The sequence below is a fragment of the Pleuronectes platessa genome, chromosome 13 (assembly GCF_947347685.1).
Source record: "Pleuronectes platessa chromosome 13, fPlePla1.1, whole genome shotgun sequence".
Classification (NCBI taxonomy): Eukaryota; Metazoa; Chordata; class Actinopteri; order Pleuronectiformes; family Pleuronectidae; genus Pleuronectes; species Pleuronectes platessa.
In genome coordinates, this window is record NC_070638.1 from 11,089,210 (window position 1) to 11,105,404 (window position 16,195).

The 16,195-nt window shown below is 43.1% G+C and overlaps 1 protein-coding gene across 1 annotated transcript; it reads left to right on the forward strand.

The window, feature by feature from the left end:
- Positions 1 to 1,095: 1,095 nt before the first annotated feature.
- On the forward strand, positions 1,096 to 9,242 carry LOC128454873 (angiomotin-like 2a). Its single transcript, XM_053438440.1, has 11 exons — positions 1,096 to 1,479; positions 1,934 to 2,738; positions 3,312 to 3,480; positions 4,863 to 5,007; positions 5,111 to 5,200; positions 5,857 to 6,152; positions 6,259 to 6,434; positions 6,527 to 6,625; positions 6,746 to 6,942; positions 7,253 to 7,378; positions 7,886 to 9,242. Exons 2-11 carry the CDS (start codon positions 2,020 to 2,022, stop codon positions 7,969 to 7,971), a joined length of 2,103 nt encoding a protein of 700 aa, XP_053294415.1. The 5' UTR covers positions 1,096 to 1,479; positions 1,934 to 2,019; the 3' UTR covers positions 7,972 to 9,242.
- The last annotated feature ends 6,953 nt before the right edge of the window (positions 9,243 to 16,195 follow it).

A 16,195-nucleotide genomic window follows, 5' to 3' on the forward strand; every position in this document is an offset into this window, starting at 1 on the left:
GATAGTTTTTACTCACCCATGCCAACCTACAGTGGAGGCCAGGGGGTTGCATTTGCCAGTAACATTACATGTAAGTACAGTTTCGGAGAGCAGAGATAACTGTACTTCCTGTTTCTGCAACTCGCAAGGTCGCACATAGAACATACCATGTGGAATTAGAAAGGTATGGAATGAATCGAGTGGTAACATGTTTTAGGATCCTTGAGTTATAAAATGTTTAACTGCTTTCATGCTGCTTCTCCATTTAGTTTAAACTATGATCAGTTGGTGCCCAGCAATATAAGGAAATTAAATTAAGCCCCATTTTAACATTATAGATAAGGAGGCTGTAACTTCTGGAATACATTCCTCGGATATTTCTTGGATAGAATGATGAAACCTGCTTTTAGTTGCGGGTAAAATGCTTGAGATATTTGTTCAGCACAAACACCCAGTCCACTTATTCACATGGTGCAATCACGAGAATCTCAGTGAGCACACAGCAGGTCAGCTGAACGTGCCACAAAATGAGAAATTTGTCTAGAGGCAAGCATGCAAGTCAACATTTACTTTAAAAGAATAATTAATGTAAAACACCAAATAAGACTAGATATTACATTAAGGAGCTTTCTGTCATTTTCCCTATGCCACTGAAATACACAGTATTTATTAAAAAAACACGACACAACTTGGCCTTTAAGAGAGTATTTATGTTTTATGCCACATTTTAAAGGGGGCCTTACTTTTAGATGGAAAACATATGATTATTTTATAATAAATGATGCATTGTAAAATACAGATACACCAAGAATATTCATCCAGTAATCGATAATTTAACATTTAACTAAATGTCTCCATTTAGCATATTACTGGTTTTTAACTAACTAAAATTCTACAACGTTTTTTTCTATTTACCCTTGTGTTCCCTTTATTCCTCGTTCCATTTCCCATTTTCTGTTTATTCCATCATTGTGATTTCTTATTTTACCGTTGTTTTGTCAATTTGCCTGTTGCGTTTTTGCGCTTCAGGGCCACCGTACAAAACCCCACGTTTTTCGCATTTCCTCTGCTTTTATTCCCAAACACATTATAATGAACCCACTGCATCCCCAAACAAATGCCCTTCATCATTCTGTCTTCTATTGAACCTCCTCATTGTTAGTGATCGGACACACTGCAGCCTCCTCCTCCTCCTCTCGTGTGGTTTTACTCCTCTGATCCCTGAGGGACCTCGCGTTTTACATTCCTCACATTCCGACCTCAGTCCCTCCTCGGTTACTTATTATCGCCGCCTGCTCTCTCCACAATCATTTCACAGCGAGACACAGAGAGAGAGAGAGAGAGACGCGGGGGGAGGAGGATGAAACTCGCCTGACTCCAACAAACTCATGTTAAAAACAAGAGGAAGAGGAAGAAGAAGAAGAAGAAGAAGTGGGATTACTGCGACTTTTCTACTTCGACGCTGCGGAGAGGGATTTGTTATGATGAGCGCGTGAGCTGGTAAGAGGAGCGACTTTTCTGCTTTTTAGCGCAAGAAAACCGAGCGAAAACCCCCCGATCCAAGCTGCAGGTCAACTTTCACGTGTTGTGTGTTAACATCGTGGTGTAATGTCGGAATTAAAAAAGTTATTCACCGGAGAGGAAGTTATTTAAAACCGTGGTTTTGCTCCCCCGTGAGATCGGAATTTCTGGCGCATGCACTTTCTGCCCTGCTGTGGAAAAACCTCTCCACATCGATGAGCTGTCGCTGTTTGGCGAAGCTCCACTACTTTCATATGATACTTTTACTACTAAACACATTATCAAATATGTACTAAAAGAAGTTTACCTGAAAGAAAACGTGTTTGTGTTTAAAGTCCATGTTTATTTTGAATCGAGTATGTGTTTAAATATCTCTTTATCTGTTCGTCATCAGACTGATTCTACCCTTTTCTCTCCTCCTGTTGTGTTCCAGGTTCACAGCTGGTTTATTTCTATACTTTCATACTGGGGAAGAGCCCAACCGGTCGTTCCAGAGAATAATAACCCACACACAGCAGCATGTCGTCCACCGAGGAGCCATCTGGCACGGTCCTGCACCGACTCATCCAGGAGCAGCTTCGATATGGAAACCCCACAGACACCCGCACCTTGTTAGCCATCCAGCAGCAGGCCCTGCGTGGAGGCAGCGGGAGCAACAGTGGTCCCAGCAGCGGAGGTGATATGGGCAGGAGCCCACGATCCTCCCTGGAGAGTCTCACCCAGGAGGACCCTACGTTCCCTCAGCTCTCTGCGAGGCAGGAGCCTCAGGGTCAGGAGCACCAGGGAGAACACCACTCAGAAAGTGGTTATCAGCTCATCCAGCTGCACGGCGAGGAGCTGCCAACTTACGAGCAGGCCAAGGTGCACTCGCAGTATCTGGCCTCGCACTGGGACCCCACGGGCCCGATCAGGCAGCTCCATGAAGAGAAGCTCCTGCATGACGGGGCCTTCCACGAAGAGGCCGATCTGGTGGAGCTGAAGCGCAGCCATGTGCGGTCACTCAGTGAGCATCACATGCAGATATCTCTGGAGAGGAGTGATTTTGCTTCTAAGGCAGAGGCCATCAAGAGCACCTCTCACAGCTTCCCAGAGCTGCCTTACTACACCCCACAAGCCCTGCAAAGCCCCGGGCTGAGCCTGGGCAAACACTGCCCTCCTCCAGAGTACTCAGCCCCCATCCAGAGCCAAGGATTTATCCTTCACCAGGTCCAGGAGCCCGTGCAGGTTCAGCAGCACAGGTACATAGAGGAGTGTCAGTGGACATGGCCTGATGTGTGATCGCATGTTTTTAAAATGACTGTTACATGACATCATATTCTGTGCTGTAGTGTTTTCGTACGAGACTGCTGCGTAGTCCCCTCCCAGGAATCAGTCATTGTGTTTCACATGCGTAAACACATACTTATCGGTGTGAATCACCCAGGAGCCTGCGTACCAATTCACATTTCCTTCTTGAAATACTTCGAGGAGAACAAGTCCAGCCCTGTAGGTGTTTGCAATGCTTGGCATACTGTCACAGGATCGTTTCCCATGCTTGCATCGCCTTGGATTCTTTTATACAAGTATGTTCCTCTTATAGACTTTTGCATTCTTCACAGCCACCGGAGTCAGCCCGGCTGCTTGGTGATAAGACAGGAATAGAGTTATATTTCAGAAGCATTACTCCCAAAAAATCCTGATAGCCCTTTTTTTATATCAACCCCAAGCTCATTGCGCCAACTATTCTTTCCCTCATCTAGAGTGGCTACAAGTTCAGATTCATTACTGATCTACAAGCTTGTTTTAACTTAATAATGTTTCTCTCATTAAAGGTATGTCCAGTCTGGTCAGCCAGCCGAAGTCCCCTGCTACAACACTTTCAGCAGCCTGCCACCTGCTGGCCTGGAGGAGCCCAGCCAGGTGGAGCTGCTGCTGATGGAGAATGAGAGGCTGAGGCAAGAGCTTGAGGCGCACAGGGAGAAGACCAGCCGTATTCAGAAGGTAAGACCCTGACAGATGATCTTATTGTAACACAACTGACCCGCTACATGCTAAATACTCAGGTTCCTTTCAAATAACAAAGAACGGCCTTCACATATAGGAATAAAAGTTAAAAAGACAGCAAGAGCTGAATTCAGATGAAAGGATGCCAAAGTTATTTATTTGCTTAATGGCCAGATGAAATCCTCCATCACAGCCACCTGTCTGGGAAACCCAACCCCAGTGGACAGTTGTCTCCCTGACATCCAACTCCAGGCACACTCCCTCATCTGGAGGGGACAGATGAGACCAGCAGCTGCTGCCTCCACACCATAGAGGCACAAACAAGAGGTCGCAGCCTTGCTACTGTGTTTACACACTCCTCTCATTGTGTGAGCTGACCCAGTGGAGGCCACAGAGAGTGTGTGCGCTTTAGTTCCAGGCGGGCCATAGATTTTCTAGGGCTTGTGCGACAGCAGTCGATGCGGTTGTGAGCCATGCACAGCTGATGGTGGGGTGGGGTGGGGGGATCCGTGGCAGGTGGTGGGCTGCTGTGTAAAAAGTGAAAGGTCCCTTTTGTTTTTTCGTTTCCCCCTTTTCACTTTTATTCTTTTCATGCTCTCTTTATTTGCCTTTACCGTCTGATGCTCCGACCTGACGCGCCAGAGATAAAGACATTTTCTTGTTTATCGCGGTGGAAACTGCTTCAGAGACACCGGACACCTTCACAAATTTTTTTTAAAATCCAGCCCGGTCTCTGCTGGAGTTATGTCACATGGCCGTTGCCTTGTCTCAGCCTTAAAGAATGATAATTGCCAGGGTTGGAAAGTTTTCTCCGTCAGGCCGCAGCCCTGAGTAAACATGCCTGTGTGACTGCTGTAATGGTGGGTGTCTCTTTGCCGTTTCCACAACCCAGGCACAGGCATGCACACCTTCCCTCCGCTGGCATCCTTCCCAGACCTCTGTGCGGGTGTGAGTGTGTGAGTCTGTGTGCGTTTTAACCTTGAGGTGTGTTGTGTATGTGCGCGCTCTTGTGCGCTCACACACCTGGAACTAGAGCTATCAGCCCTCAGGAATGTAGATATAAATCAGTCTCACAGGGAGTGGTGCGGGCTTGAATTCCTTCTGAGAATTATACCCCACACACACACACACAAACATACACACACAAACACACACTGAGTGTACAGTGTACACACAGTCACAACTGCAGCCGTACGTACAGTATATTTATGTGCTCAACAACATGAATCAACATTCCAGCTACTCCCTGACATGTGAAGTAGGTTAACCCCAAAAATTCTCCTCTCTACCTTCCCTGTTTCCACACTCCTTTCTTCCCTCTCCCATAATCCTCCTTCATCCTTCCCCTCCGCCTCTGTCTCTTTTCTCCCTCCTTTCAGTTGGAGCAGGAGATCCAGCGCATTTCTGAGGCTTACGAGACGCTGATGCAGGGCAGCACCAAGAGAGAGAACCTGGAGCAGACTCTGAGGAGGAGGCTGGTGGCTGAGATCAGGAGGCTGCAGGATTTCAACAGAGACCTCAGAGGTACATCCACAAAATAAAATCCACCAACATAGCCTGCCGCAAAAACCAGCTCCAACGTGCGAATGGTTTTCAATTTTCATCTCAAAACTGTGTTGCTTTGCAGATAACCTGGACAATGCCAGAACGCATGTTGCAAAAGAAGTACAAGCAGCCGACCACAACCAGCACATCGTGGCCAAACTCCTCGAGCAAAGTGAGTATGTCACTTTGTTTGGGTAGTTCCCCCCCACCCCCCACCGCTCAGTCCCATCCTCCTTTGTAATCCACATGCTTGACCGGACTGGGTTCTAACGCAGCATGGGGGCCTTTTTTTCCTTGTAGCTTATAGCACTTCCTGCTGGAATTTCACTTGCATAACCTCAGTCTGTTTGGTAGGGAGGCTTTATTAATGGGCAGTTTGATCCACGCACCTCTTTGCGAAGGGAACTGGCTCTAAATCACAGAGCCTCGTGGAAGTGGTAGAAATGAGCGCCCCCCCCCCCCCCCCCCCCCCCCCCCCACCTGTTGTTAGTTTGATTTATGTTTGTCTGTTTGAGGAACTGGACTCGGACAGAGGGATGGTGTTTGTATGGCCTTGATGAGGAATGCTCTGTGCTATGTGGGTCAAAGGGATAGGGCGCCTTTCTCCCCCCTTCCTCCTTCCTCTCAGCATTCCAGGAGTGCTTCGCTAAATGAAGAACACTGGCCACCATGTAGCAACCCTGGTACTTATTACTGGGGTTAGACTCAAGAGAATTGTGGAGGGATTTTCATCCGTTTTATAACATTTTGTAAAGCACCACTATTAAAATCCTATCCACATGAATCAAACATGCATCCTTTATAGATATAAATATTTTTTTGTTTCAGATGAGGAACAGAACTTTGAGCGTGAGCGCGTTGAGCGAGAAGTGCAGCGGTTGCGAACCACGGCGGAGGAGCAGAGCGTCAGGACGAAGGGGCTCGAGGAGGCCCTGGAGGCCGCCCGAGGACGGGGCCGCCAGCTCGAGGAGGCGCTGAGGAGGAAGAGGGCTTATGTGGATAAGGTGGAGAGGCTTCAGAGTGCGCTGGCTCAGCTGCAGTCCACCTGCGAGAAGAGGGAGAGCCTGGAGATGAAGCTGAGGACACGGCTCGAGCAGGAGCTGAGGAGTCTGAGGGCACAGCAGGTACATTTAGCAAATTGCTGTATGATTCCATCTGTAACACAAGAGCTTCAGTTTCTCTTCTTTCTACTTTTTGCCTAACTTGTGTCTGTTTCCATTTCCACCTCAGCGGCAATCCCAGCCACCAGGAGTGACAGTGGGCTCCGTGCAAGAGCGTCTGCGCGAGCGGGAGGAGCAGATTCTGGCGCTTGAGACCGACATGGTGCGCTGGGAGCAGAAGTACCTGGAGGAGAGCACCATGAGGCAGTTCGCCATGGAGGTGGCTGCCACTGCCGCTGCCCAGAGGTAAAGATGGGACCGGATAATTGCTGGAGTGTACATGCAAACATACATTTTCCAGCTCGTTGGAATCTAATATCAAATCTCGACCTTCACAGGGACACCACCATCATTAACCACTCGCCCTGCCACTCCTCTAACAACAGCTTCAACGAAGACCTGCCAGTTGACTACAGGAATCAAGAGATGGAGAACAGGTGACTACTAATGTTCAAACTCCTTATTACTTTTCCAAATCATAGCAGCACTGAGTTGTTGTCACCGTTGTGTTTCCTGCTTTCTGATTTGTATTTTTCCATGTTTTTGTTTTGAATCAGGATCCGTGCTCTTTACGCTCAGATCTTGGAAAAGGACGCCGTCATCAAGATCCTCAACCAGCGGCTGCACCAGGACCAGGGGCGTAAGGATGAGCAGTGTCCCAGAGAAAAGTACCTGAGCGCAGCGGGGGCCCCCCTCCGACCCGCCTCGTCCACCCCCTCCATCAGCACCATAAAGAGCAACACGATGAGTAGAGGTGAGAAGAATGACCTCAATGTGGGTGGGGCGGTACAAAAGCAATGCAAAGTATTTAGATTAAACTATCATAAAGATCCATTCATTACGAGAAAATAGTGAAAATGTTGAAAAGCTCCATGTTTAAGAAAGTGGCGGGGAAAATAATTCTGGATCTGCACCCAAAGTATAATGGGTTCTTCTCTGACTGTAACTGTTTCCTTTCACCAAGTTTCGTGGAAATCAGTTTTATTGTTTTTGTGTAGTGCTGGGGTGAAAACGTAACCTCCTGTATGAGACCGGTGTTGACAGATACTCATGTTTTCATTTAGGTAAGAGTCTTTCTGACGATCAGACTTTGCCAAACCACCAGTTCTCTGCTCAGTCCGAACCTGGAACGCTAGAGCGGCACACGGGGGGAACCAGTGAGGCTGCCAGCACCACTAAGCTCCACAGTGGTGAGTGATCTATCAAATATGCACGAGCGTGTTTATTTACAAGGGCCCATAATCCAGCAGTGCTCTCACTATAAAAGTTGGAATGATAAATGATTTGCACGCATGCGGAGCGCAGCATGACAAAAGCCTGCGCACACACACAAACACACACGGGCGCACACACACTGCATGTAAGCAGACTTCTGTGTCTACATGAGGGGGAGCTTTGGACCTCAACTTCATGGACGTCCACATTGATTAACCATGCCGCTGCTCAGCCAGCCAATCAGATAGCGTCTGTGCGGGTCATGGTTCATAATGTGGGCCTTGAGGAATGTGCATGGTTAGGAAATAATGTGGATCTGTTGACTGAGCACATTCACCAGAGCGCCCTGTTTGACTGTGGAAAATCTCTGTTAACCTTTACTCACTGATAGCCAAGCTGTATCTAGGACATTTTTTTCCACTGTTTTAGCCTTAAAGCATTATCCGCCTATTTATTCTCTCTTTGTTTTTTGTTTTTTCCAGATAAGGAAGCTCCTAAGAAGCTGCTGTTTAACCCTTTCAGAGGCCTGGAGGAGTTGGAGTCTGAGGCGGTGGAAATCTTCATTTAAAGAACTGAGAAGTGGATTTTAAATGAGGAAGAAAGGAGGGAAAAATAGCAACTCTGAGAATCTGTGAAGAGATAAAATAATATTCGGATGTGAGAATGTTGTGGAAAGAGGCCAAAGCGCGAAAAAAGACTGTTTTCAGGTTTTAGAGGCAGAGCTGTGCTCCAACTCACTTACTCTCACTAAGCTGGACAGCTGCAGGCGGTCGGTCCTGGCTGTGTGAGAAGAGATTTATCTTCTGAGGTACTTGGACAGTATTGTGGATTGTAATAGGGCAAAATGTTCTCACAGAGTGTATGCCAAAATATTTATATAAATATATATATATATATATAATTGCTGCTCCCCCGTTTATTCCCCCTATTATCTCTTTTCCCAATCCGGTGAAATAAGAAGCTATATATTTATCTTATCTGGTTTCCACAGATATTAAGCCTCATGGTCTCATGATAAATATTCAGTAGAAGGTTATCTGTGTGACCCGCATTCCCCTCCTTTTCAGAAAAATGTTAATCTGTAAAACCTCATTCCCCTCACATGGATGTTATCTGGCAGACTTCCCCCTCGCTCGATAACTTAAACTGATAAACACTGCTGATTTAAAATGCTCGCTGTCCATGTCAATCGAGCCCGAGTGGCTGGTTCTACCAAGGTTTCGATTTGTGTGCGTGTGTTAGTGTGTGTGTGAACAGTGAGATGCATAATATATATAAGAAAAATACTATTTGGTATGTTGTTGCCAAACTGACAGAACGGGTGTTGTTTGTAATTTCGGGAGGGTGTTGATTTCATCTTTTTTTTTTTTTTTTTTTATTATTATTATTATCTTTTTCCTTCTCGGTGTATGTTTGCATGTGTGGTTTCAGGATGTGAGTGTGTTTCCTGACGTGGCGATTCTGCTGGTTCGGTCGCCACCTCGGGCTAAAAGTCGAAAAACGACCCCGTGTTGGTTTTGTGTTTACTGTTAGTTCCGGACTAACAAACAGGTTAATTATTATTAATATTATTATAATTATTACTGTTATTATATATTTTATACAGATGTTTGTATTGTTATTTGAGATAAAATAGTGCTTTGAGAAAGACGCCAAAGAGTTTTATGTTTGTACGTCTGTTGTAAGTTATGTGCCGACAATCATAGTCATGTTAAGCTGTACACAACCAACCAAGTGTTGACTTCAAACAGGCATTTCTGTGAACTTCAAACAGTATGAAGGTTTTTACAGTTGAATTCATGCAACATTTCATAAAGCAATAAAATATTCTAATGTACACTAACTGGCTCTGTGAGTTTCCTCTCGGTAGGAAGGGTTTTTCAAAAACAACAGCAGGAACATTCTTCTGGTAAATGTCCTGAACCACATTTGTCTCACGTTGTCACTTGATCTCCTCGTCCCTGTCCCCTCGCTTGCACCACGGAGCAGAGTGCTCTTCATTAATGAATACCAGAGCCGCATTCTTTCGGGTTCAACTTTCTCGGATGGCCTCCTCTCTTGTTCTCCTCTGGCCGTGAAGAGCATGCTTGACATAGATCACATTCTCATGGGGACACGTAACCCTATATGTGACAAAGACGGGTTTCTCTGAGATTAAACGCTAATGCCTTTCCGAAAAAAATTCTCTGTGCTGCCGCATCCACCGTGGCCAACATGTGCTGCATTCCTGAATGCTTTCATTGCCTCCTGTTTGACTCACGCCCAAAGGTGTTTATGGACTATTTCAGGACATGCCGCTGGATGTGAAGGCGAGGGAGCTTGGTTATGTGGCATCTGTTTCAGGATAGGTTTCACTCACACACACTCACACACATGAACTCGCACATGCAGTCGCATATGTCGCACTCGCGCAGCATTGACAAAGAGACTGAGCAACGCAGTGGAACAATGAGAATGAATGTTCTGGTGTCACATGGGTCACCAGTCATCTCTCCACATGCAACGTGTGGGTGAAATCTCAAATACGGCAGCGGCAGGGAAGCTTTCCCATGCGAGTTAAATAAGCAGTGAGATTGTTCCCTGCCGGTAGGAGCTAGGTTAAGTATTTACTTTGCTTTGATTTGACAATTAAAACCTCCAACACTTGAAGTACTCGCTTGCTTTATTATCTCCACAACAGAGGTCATGTTTTCATCCCTGTTTGTTAGTCAGAAGGTTTACTCCAAAACTAATGAAGGGGTTTTCAGAAAACTTGGAAGAATGATGCGTCAAGGGCCAAGGAAGAAGCCATTCCATTTTGGCACTTTATTTAACATTGTGTCTTTTGTTCCATGGAATAATTGCTACTTGTGATAACAACAGATATTCATTCGACTCTTCCTTTGGTCCACGTCCTGTCCATTAACATGGAGGAGGCAGGATTCATGACCTATACTGCAGTTAACCACCAGATGGCGATTGATACACTCTGGCTTCACTTCTGGGGAGCAGTCAATTCCTCCATCTTTATCAAAAACATATTTCTTAAAATGCCCTTAACAAACTGTTGTCATAGTTTTTTTTAAAACACCCATTCTCCTCCGCGACTTGGCAGGCGAAGTCGGCCTGTATCCCGCGGCAGCTGAGTCTGAAGGCTGGATGGGGGAATATGTTAAAGCACCTGAGCGTGCCCGGACTTGGACACAGAGGATATGGGCTGGTGAGATCACACGGATGCTTTTAATAGACGGGCTTGTCTGGGAAAACACAGAGCAGGATAGTGGTGGTATGCGACGCCATCAATCTTATTTATGAATTGAGCGTTCTTATCTGGCTCACTGACGGGGAACATTGTGAAGACTTGCCAGCATTCTTCTGAGAATGTAAAAGGTGGCTAACAAGTTTCGACTGCAGCGCTCTCTCTCTCTCTTTTTCTCTCTCCATCTCTATCTCTTTCCCAGAATTTTCATGATGAGGGAGAAGAGAATGTAAACATGAGTCTGGGGTCAAATTCCTTTTTGCTCAAAGCTCCAAGAGAATTAACATTTTCTACACTTTTTGGATCCCCCCCTCCCACCCTCCTTTCTTTGGCTCAGTCACATGGGAACTTTCATGACTGAATCCTAAATCGCCATGAGGGGAAGGGGTTTGTTGTTGTGTCAACACTGTTGTGTCAACACTGTTGTGTGCGCTGCCGGGTTTTGTTGCCCCCATCTTGATGTTGACGGCTCAACAGCACTTTTCCTCATAAGTATTAGTTACTGGAGCATCAGCACATTCAGCAGATTCACTGATGGAGGAGAATAAAGAACTGCCCTCATTTCACACTGGTATTTAACCTTTCCTTTATGAGGCCAACCATACAATGAGGAAACTCATCTAATGACTGTCAAATTATAAATAATAGCTTCAGCTCGCACGTTACAAACAAACACAAGGCTACAAGTAAGTTGTGTGACGATAGATTGATTGACTGACCTCCTCAGGTCAGATACAAATGACTTACTCAGTAAGAAAATTCCAGCAACAACCTGAATCCACAATGTCCTTTAATTTTGGGCATTACTATAATACATGAGCTGTGCCCAGAGTGAAGCAGAATAGTCTTAATGTTCTGGAACTTGCCAACACCTGCTACACGAGCTACCCTGTAAGGACCGCTGATGTAGATGGTTTTCCTGTTTGTTCAGGAGCCATATATCCAAGGGAGATTTACAATAAGATTCAGCTTCTTTTGGTATATTCTCTTTATGTACTAAAGCATTTCAGGTTTTTTGATAAGTTAATTGACATGTTAAAGATCTTCTGCAAACAAACATTTGAGAGTCTGACTTAGACATGGACGCATAATATCCCACAACATCATCGGCTGCTACTGACACGCTCAGTTTCTGACTCCTGACAAAGAGGAGTTCAGGTGTTAAACAATTGCAGCCAGAATCCAATGACTGAAAACAATTATTTGTAGCTCAACAGTGACACCTGCTGAGCTTTCCAGACCTGCACAGCCGTACACATATGCACTTGGCCACATTACACTGTAAATGTCACTCAACAGCCACGACTGTACTAATACAATTGTGAATATTTAATAATATATAACATGTTTAAGTTACACTACATGAATTTGTCTGTATGTTCATTTCTGGATATTTCAGATATACCCTTTGCTCAATAAGTTCAGAGAGACACGGATGTGCCTGTGTTCAGGACCTCTCTGACTACCTACAAACTGAATATCAAAATTTTTTAGTGTATAGTTTAAGATATTTTTGAAAGTAATGTCCAACATGTGTAAAATCAAATCAGTTCATTTCTGGATATTCTAAAGTTCTATAAAAACACTTTGCTCAATATGTTTAGATAGAGACTAAATATCAAACATATTTACTGTATAGATTAAGAGATTTTTTCAAAATAAGATCCAACGTTTTCACTGTGGAAGTGATAACTTAAGGATACTTCAAAGTACTTTAAAAACACTTTGCTCAATAAGCCTCAAATCATATATTGTTTCACTAGTTTAAACATGTGAATGAAAGAGAACTTGTATTTAACCAAAACTTGACAATGTAAGAATATTGACCCTTTTTTAAATTCAAAATTATCGTGTATTTGCTTGAATTTAAAATAATGGTTTGAAACACATCGCCTACCCCTAACCTGTATTATCTGTCTTTTATTACATCAGTGTTTTATTGTCCTATTTGTTATTCTCTCTTTTAATATTTGCAGGCATGCAAATATGCAGGAAAGATTGTGGCCGATCCTTCCCACCCGGGTCACAAACTCTTTGAGGTTCTTCCTGCCGGTAGGAGGCTGCGGGCCATCAGGACCAAAACCTTCCGCCATAAGACCAGCTTCTTCCCGGCTGCAGTTGGCCTTATCAACAAGGCCCGGGACCCCCATCTGACTTGGACCCTTATCCCGCCCCCACGCTTCAATTCTGTGTTACATTAAGACAAAACAGTATATTGCATATTGCACATCCACATTCTCTCCTGTTTTGCATTTCACTTTTTATTTAACTATTTATATCTTGTATATATTTTTGTTTTGTTTTATATATAATTATTTATTTCTTATGTGAAGTACTTATTGTGTTTTTATGTTTTATGTTCAATGTATGCACCTTTTTATACCAAAGAAAATTCCAGGTAGGTGTAAACCTACTTGGCAATAAATCCTTTCTGATTCTGATTCTGATTCTGATTCTGATTCTGATTCTAAACGGCAATAATCTGTGTACATGACTGTTGTTTTACCATGAGGTCATGATGTAGCTCAACCTCAGATCAGATCACATTGGTCTGTTAAACACACTCTAAGGCTTCAAAGGGAAAGAGGTTTGAAACAAAAGCGTCAACATTATTAACTTAACATCTTTAAGCATTGCTGCTTCATCGTTAGACCTAAACTCTTTGTGTTGAAGCTCTTAAAAAATAAAAAGTTGTAAATAAAGAAGATATTGGTGTGAAATCCTGGATCCCATCAGGGTTAAGAGCAGAAGCTCTTGGTTGAAATTAAACAAGATCTCAAATCCGTAGGTGGTAGAGTTTTGGTTAGTTTAAAGGCAATTGTTTTCTCTGCTTGTAACCACAATGGCATCCATATATAATGCAGGCTGGATGGGGAAAAAACTAAATACAGAGGACCAGCTGGTAAATTGAGTCTAGCCATTGAGGGAAAGGGTTACAATCTCAATTAGTTGGGAAAAATGTTTTGTGTTAGAGTTAGTCCTTTTAAACCCTTACATCAGACGTATGTAAACATATTTATACCCTTGTCATGGGTCATTTCTTCCATAAGAAGTCTTGGCTTCCATAGATACAATGTGTTCAACATGGTTTACAGTTGAACATTATGAACTTGAAAGATTGCAGCAGAGCTCCTGGTTTATGTTTAAGCCGTCTCCCTCTGTCTATCTCTTCTCTTCACAGTCACCATACAACCCTGGACAAAATGCTGGCTCCCCCTTTCTAGTTTACTCTCCCCAGACACAGCCAATAAATGCACAGCCACAGAGTCGCCCGGTGAGTGTCCCTCCGGTGTTTCATTTACAGCTCACCCACCTCATAGCAACCAGCTGTGGTGATTGTTATGATGACCGATGTTGAGATTTGGGACTTTGTCCGTAATGGAGGGTTTCTGTGCTGGCTGTAGATATGTTATAAGTTGTAAATTTGATTGTAATGTAAATCTCATAGAGTTCGATTAGTGTAGTCTACGTTAAGATGGGTAGTAACACATTAAGACCTTTTGTGCAAAATCTCCCAAAGCAACAAGCATAGTAAGAAGTATCCAAATATGATATTTTCCAACATTCTTTGTTTAATTACACTTATTATTGATTGGTTCCTTCCAATCAAGAGAGCAAGACTAACCAGACCTGAGTCAGTGTATTCACTCATGCAGGAAGTCTTGTTTTAAAACTGTTGTGTTTGTGACTTATTGACAATTTGGAATTCTAAACATTGTCCAAGGGCTGGGTGATATAGTAAGAATTATCACGATAAATGTCAAATCAGCTTTTTTTTAAAAGTTTATAGGCAGATTTTTGATCCTGAGTGATTGTCTATGTAATTAAAGTCATTTTCCTTTGTTGGAAAAGGACTCTTTTTAATTAGAGTCTTTTTCCTTTGTTGAACCGTACTTGTAAAGGCAAAAAACTGCGTTTACACTTAAAGGCAAAAATCTGCAATTAAAGGTGGGAGGACGAGGTGCTCCAGTAGTAACTAACAAACCATCACTCTCCTCGATTATCTTCACAGTAGTCAGGCGAGAAGATTGATTAGACTCATACATCATCTTTTTGTCAAATACGACGACCACCAACCAGGAAGTTCATCATAAGACAGGTACGACCAAATATACACAAACTGAAATCCACAAGGCAGTGGGCATATATAGAAATTAAATATACAGACTTTTCTGGTAATTAATGTTAGTTTATGTGATTGAAGATTGGTGAGTAGTGTCTTTCATTTGCACAATTGTAAAGAGTCCAACATTCAAATTCTTCAAAGTAAGATGGATTTTACCACAGAGATTTATGTCACCGATCTGATTGATGACCAGGAACTTCATACTGGATATTCTGGTCATATTCTGTTTATCTTTTTAATGAAAGTGTGCAAAATCTCCCAAAGCAACAAGCATAGTAAGAAGTATCCAAATATGATATTATCCAACATTCTTTGTTTAATTACACTTAATATTGATTGGTTCCTTCCAATCAAGAGAGCAAGACTAACCAGACCTGAGTCAGTGTATTCACTCATGCATGAAGTCTTGTTTTAAACTGTTGTGTTTGTGACTTATTGACAATTTGGAATTCTAAACATTGTCCAAGGGCTGGGTGATATAGCAAGAATTATCATGATAAATGTCAAATCAGCTTTTTTTTTAAAGTTTATAGGCAGATTTTTGATCCTGAGTGATTGTCTATGTAATTAAAGTCATTTTCCTTTGTTGGAAAAGGACTCTTTTTCATTAGAGTCCTTTTCCTTTGTTGAACCGTACTTGTAAAGGCAAAAAACTGCATTTACACTTAAAGGCAAAAATCTGCAATTAAAGGTGAGAGGACGAGGTGCTCCAGTAGTAACTAACAAACCATCACTCTCCTCGATTATCTTCACAGTAGTCAGGCGAGAAGATTGATTAGACTCATACATCATCTTTTTGTCAAATACGACGACCACCAACCAGGAAGTTCATCATAAGACAGGTACGACCAAATATACACAACCTGAAATCCACAAAGCAGTGGGCATATATAGAAATTACATATACAGACTTTTCTGATAATTAATGTTAGTCTATGTGATTGAAGATTGGTGAGTGGTTTCTTTCATTTGCACAATTGTAAAGAGTCCAACATTCAAATTCTTCAAAGTAAAATGGATTTTACCACAGAGATTTATGTCACCGATCTGATTGATGACCAGGAACATCATACTGGATATTCTGGTCATATTCTGTTTATATCTATTCATTAAATATCTATTTAATGAATATTAAATAATCGAGGAAGACGTGATAAATTTTGATCTTTAATAAATTCATCAGTGTGTCCCCAATCATTAGAATATTCCTCTGTGATTGACCGATTCCTCTGTTTAGGCTAAAATGTATCTAGCACTGTGTGATAAAACCCATTCACGCTCCAGTCTTAAATTCTCTGATCTGTCAAAGATAAAGAGCAAAGAAATCTGTTTAACACTGCATAATCTGTCTGATTCAGGGTTTGATGTCATTGTGGTTCTGTACATTTTTTTTCAGAAAAACCTTAGCGGCAAGTCTTCTCCAGAGCC